Source organism: Argentina silus (assembly GCF_951799395.1).
Source record: "Argentina silus genome assembly, chromosome: 9".
NCBI lineage: Eukaryota > Metazoa > Chordata > Actinopteri > Argentiniformes > Argentinidae > Argentina > Argentina silus.
The window spans coordinates 18,306,747-18,311,746 of record NC_139663.1 but is presented as its reverse complement, the minus strand read 5'-3'; the positions used below and the strand labels follow the sequence as shown (position 1 = coordinate 18,311,746).

At 48.8% G+C, this 5,000-nt stretch overlaps 1 protein-coding gene across 1 annotated transcript in view; it reads right to left on the bottom strand.

Annotated features, from left to right (window-relative positions):
• Positions 1-4,037: 4,037 nt before the first annotated feature.
• Positions 4,038-5,000, bottom strand: part of slc29a4a (solute carrier family 29 member 4a) — a gene marked incomplete at both ends in the record, with an annotated part of 1,601 nt that continues 638 nt past the window's right edge. Inside the window, 2 exons of the mRNA XM_083677388.1 lie at positions 4,038-4,171; positions 4,512-4,752. Of these exons, the coding sequence (XP_083533514.1) occupies positions 4,038-4,171; positions 4,512-4,752 (375 nt within the window). The remainder of the gene's footprint in view (positions 4,172-4,511; positions 4,753-5,000) is intronic.

Here is a 5,000-nt window from a genome sequence, read left to right as displayed (position 1 = left end):
GGACACCGCCCCTCTGAGTCCCTGTGTGTTCTCTGTTCAACTGCTCCCTCTGCTGGCCACGAGCAGGCAGCACACTTAGCTATGTTCAGCACCTGCCATGTCTCCTCTCTCTCACACACTTCCCATGAGCTTACCACCCTGTGAAGCATTTCTCTCTCTCTCTCTCTCTCTCTCTCTCTCTCTTCTCTCTCTCTTCTCTCACTCTCTCTCTTCTCTCACCCTCTCTCTCTTCCCCTCTCTACTCGCTCTCCCTCTCTCTCTCTCCCTCTCTCTTCTCTCACCCTCTCTCTCTTCCCCTCTCTACTCGCTCTCCCTCTCTCTCTCTTCTCTCACCCTCTCTCTCTCCCTCTCTCTCCCTCTCTCTCTCTTCTCTCACCCTCTCTCTTCTCTCTCTCCCTCTCATCACTCCCTTCTCCACCCTCTCGGATACGATATGCAAATCCCTATATCCCTGTCAAGATATGCAAATGAATATGTTCACCTCCCATCTGCTATCAGCCACAGCAGCAGTCCTGAAATAACACAGACACAAACCACAGAGTATGAAAGAGATCTCTTTTATTAACAGCAGCTGATGGTTACAGTGATTGGCATGGGCAGAGTGATCCAGTGGATCTCCCTAGCTGGTCAGAGAGAGACAGAGAGAGAGAGAGATCCATTAGATCGGTCCAGAAGGTCTGTTGTCTTCTCTCAGTGCTCTAGCCCTGGTGGGATTGGCTGATGAAGAGCATGGTAGCAGAGGCTAACACAGGTCAACAGGTCTCTGATAGGTACATTTCCAAAATGGAGGCTTCCACTATACTGTATGATCTTAAGGAGACGCCACTGGATTGCTGTCGCGAATTCTTTAGATCAAATCTTGGTTTACGGTTGATTTACGGTTGATATACGGTTGATTTACGGTTGACTGTACGGTTTGTGATATAATGGTTCATGATATTTATAGCGTTTGCTCATGGGAGTGGGGAGGGGTGCCCCTCTCTGTCCAGTCGGGGAATTTCTTGACAATTCTGTCTCTTTTGGGGACCCGTTCTTGACTCATGAGCGCTCATTTTACACCTAGTGGCTGAAATGATGTTAAAAATCCTGTAGTGTCTCTTTAATACTGTAGTAGGGTTAGTTGTTAGAATGGGCGGGATGCACTTTTCTCTTTCCCCTTCTGTCAAACACTACCCCCCCCCCTTCCCTAATGTACAGTATAGTTCGTATATAGTATTGCAGCTGAACAACAATCTTCTTTGTACACATTCGTACAATATACTGACAATCAATCTATGTACATGAGAGGATTCTGGCTTTCTTCATATCTTAATATGTACAGTTCATCATTGGTTTGGTCGGTCAATCAATCTGTTTTTGACCAACGTTTGCGCTCTGCAATGTGATCATCATAAAAACTCTTTGCTCTATATATCCCACGATCAACATAAACAATATTTTCCTTTTAGACGCCTCCGGAGAAACAAACCATAATAAAAAATAAAAAACACACAGAAACACAGGAAGTCACATGACAGTCCCTGGAGAGAGGGAGGTCACTATCTAGCCATGCTACAAAGGACAGGAGTACTCCATGTAACTATCTGGCCATGCTAGAGAGGATGCCAGTATGAATGGCACTTTCTGACCACAAACCTGATTTGAACCATGAATCCTACCCTTCACCCTGACCATAACCTTATTCCTGACCATAACGGTACCTCCAGATGAAGATGACTGAGGTGTCATCTATGGTTACATCTGGTTACACCTCTGTCTTCCCTAACATGATCATCTAATGACTATGGTGCCCTTTCTAGCAGGAGCATCTAGTGACTCCCCCGCAGAGAGAGAGCGAGAGAGAGAGAGAGAGAGGGGGGGGGGGGGACAGAGAGAGATAGAGAGAGACACAGAGAGAGAGAGAGAGAGAGAGAGAGAGAGAGAGAGAGAGAGAGAGAGGGGGGGGGGGACAGAGAGAGATAGAGAGAGACACAGATAGAGAGAGAGAGAGAGAGAGAGAGAGAGAGAGAGAGACGAGAGAGAGAGAGAGAGAGAGAGGCCTATAAGGCAACATGGCACCATAACACAGAAGAACACACAGACAGTTAAGATGGAACCCTCCCATGAGGACCCTCTATAGTGGACACTACTATACGATAGTACCTCTCAGGCATTGACAATATATATTTACACCTCAACTGTTTCTGTTGTATAAATCTTTCCTTTTTTTTTTTTTTTTTTTTTTGGTTTACATTCACAACTCATGATGAACATTTACAACCCACTGAAGGTCACACTCGTCGGTCTGAAGAAAACGGACGACTCCTCTGAACATTTCTGTCCATAGAACGGATGACTCCCATAGAAACGCCATCGGCTCTATCCATGAAGGAATACAGCAGACGCTGTAGTATTACTGTGGCTGGGGCCTCGAACCCTGATGACAGACTTGAGCGTACAGACTTTTGGCACTAAATTCACTCCTCCGTCCTCCAGGAGCAGAAGCAGACGTGAAGACAGGGAGGCCAGCCGAGGATGATTTCACAGAGGTTCTGAGGTCTGCTCCGAAGGAACAGTTCCTGGGGAATCATCATCACTGGGAAATCATCACTTCTGGATCGTAATGACCGTCATTGTTGCTCCAACGAGAGAAGGCCTCCTTTAACAAGCACTGGCAGCATGGCTGAGCGAAATATCAGGCTACTTCTACGGTAGTTAGTATACAAACATCAGACGTCTATGGTGGGACTGGGGCACACAGACTTCTATGGTGAAGATGACTAGACAGGCGGTGGGTCCAGATGGGGCCAGCGGAGAAGCAGAGCAGGCTGGGATAGTGGAGGACTGGCCTCCCTGTCGGCTTTGGTTAGCGGGTCGGACTGTCGTGTGTGTGTGTGTGTGTGTGTGTGTGTGTGTGTGTGTGTGTGTGTGTGTGTGTGTGTTATATACACTTGGTGGCTGGCCGCAGCAGGTCTTGAGCTCTCCGGTTTGCTGCGCTACACTCCGTTGATCTTGGTGTGTCTGTCGTATTGGCTGGGTAGGTTTTTGAGCTTGTTGTGATTGGCTGGGTAGGTTTTAGAGCTTGTTGTGATTGGCTGGGTAGGTTTTAGAGCTTGGTGTGATTGGCTGGGTAGGTTTTTTGAGCTTGTTGTGATTGGCTGGGTAGGTTTTTAGAGCTTGGTGTGATTGGGCTGGGTAGGTTTTTGAGCTTGTTGTGATTGGCTGGGTAGGTTTTAGAGCTTGTTGTGATTGGCTGGGTAGGTTTTAGAGCTTGGTGTGATTGGCTGGGTAGGTTTTTGAGCTTGTTGTGATTGGCTGGGTAGGTTTTAGAGCTTGGTGTGATTGGCTGGGTAGGTTTTTGAGCTTGTTGTGATTGGCTGGGTAGGTTTTAGAGCTTGGTGTGATTGGCTGGGTAGGTTTTTTGAGCTTGTTGTGATTGGCTGGGTAGGTTTTAGAGCTTGGTGTGATTGGCTGGTAGGTTTTTGAGCTTGTTGTGATTGGCTGGGTAGGTTTTAGAGCTTGTTGTGATTGGCTGGTGGGTAGGTTTTAGAGCTTTTTGTGATTGGCTGGGTAGGTTTTAGAGTTTGTTGTGATTGGCTGGGTAGGTTTAGAGCTTGTTGTGATTGGCTGCGGTAGGTTTTAGAGCTTGGTGTGATTGGCTGGGTAGGTTTTTGAGCTTGTTGTGATTGGCTGGGGTAGGTTTTAGAGCTTGGTGTGATTGGCTGGTAGGTTTTTGAGCTTGTTGTGATTGGCTGGGTAGGTTTTAGAGCTTGGTGTGATTGGCTGGGTAGGTTTTTGAGCTTGTTGTGATTGGGCTGGGTAGGTTTTAGAGCTTGTTGTGATTGGCTGGGTAGGTTTTAGAGCTTGTTCTGATTGGTCCAAGTCGAGCGTCTGTCAGTCAAGACGTCTTCTTCCCTAAGGGTCTATCTGAGTGTGTGTGTGTGTGTGTGTGTGTGTGCATGATGCGTGCGTGTGTGTGTGCGTGCGTGCGTGCCGTGCGTGGTGTGGTGTGTGTGTGTGTGCACCGTGTATGTGTGTGTGTGTGCGTGCATGTGTGTTCAGTACCCTGTGATGTTGGTGGTGAGAGTGTTTGTGTGTACGCCGGAACCTGGAGCAGTGAAGCTGTAAGCTGCATATGCCACAGCAGAGCCAAGCATCAACCCTGCCATGTAGGAGACAGTCATAGTGTTCCCTAGAGAAGAGAGAGAGAGGGAGAGGAAAAGAGGGAGAGGGAAGAGAGAGGAGGGAGAAGAGAGGGAGAGAGAGGGAGAGAGAGAGGGAGAGGGAGAGGGAAGAGAGAGAGGAGGGAGAAAGAGAGGGAGAGGGAGAGAGAGAGATAGGGTCAGAAAAAAGAAGAATGGAGACAATTGATATAAAGAGTACATACAGTATATAGAATACGCAACATACTGTATAGCCTTAACACACACATACACACACACACACACACCACACACACACACACACACACAGACACACACACACACACACACACACACACACACACACCACACACACACACACTCTCTCACCTGCCAGCTCCCTCTGCTCTGGCGGGACCTTCCCTGCGGCCTGTATCATGGGGACGGAGCCAAAGTATCCGTTGGTGACCCCCATGAGCATGGAGAAGAGGCAGGGCCAGACGGGGTGGGACAGGATGGGCATGTACGGGGGGTACACACACATGACCAGCAGAGGGATGAAGACCACCCTCAGGCAGGAGAAGAACAGCAGCCGGCCCCCCGACCACTCATATGGCAACGCTGCCAGGATCTGTGGAAGGGAGGAGGGGGAGGGAGGGGGGGGGGGATTGGCCAGGTATAGCTGTCAATTAGATCTGGCTGTCTGGCTGTCTGGCTGTCTGGCTGTCTGTTTGTACTGCCTGTCTGCCATTTGTCCGTCCATTCATCCATCTGTAGGCCGGTCTATCTGTCTGTCTGTCTGTACTGACTGTTTGAGAACAATAGGATGCCATAGGTAGAGTATGAGGAACAGAGCGCTCTGCACGCCTCACCTTGCCC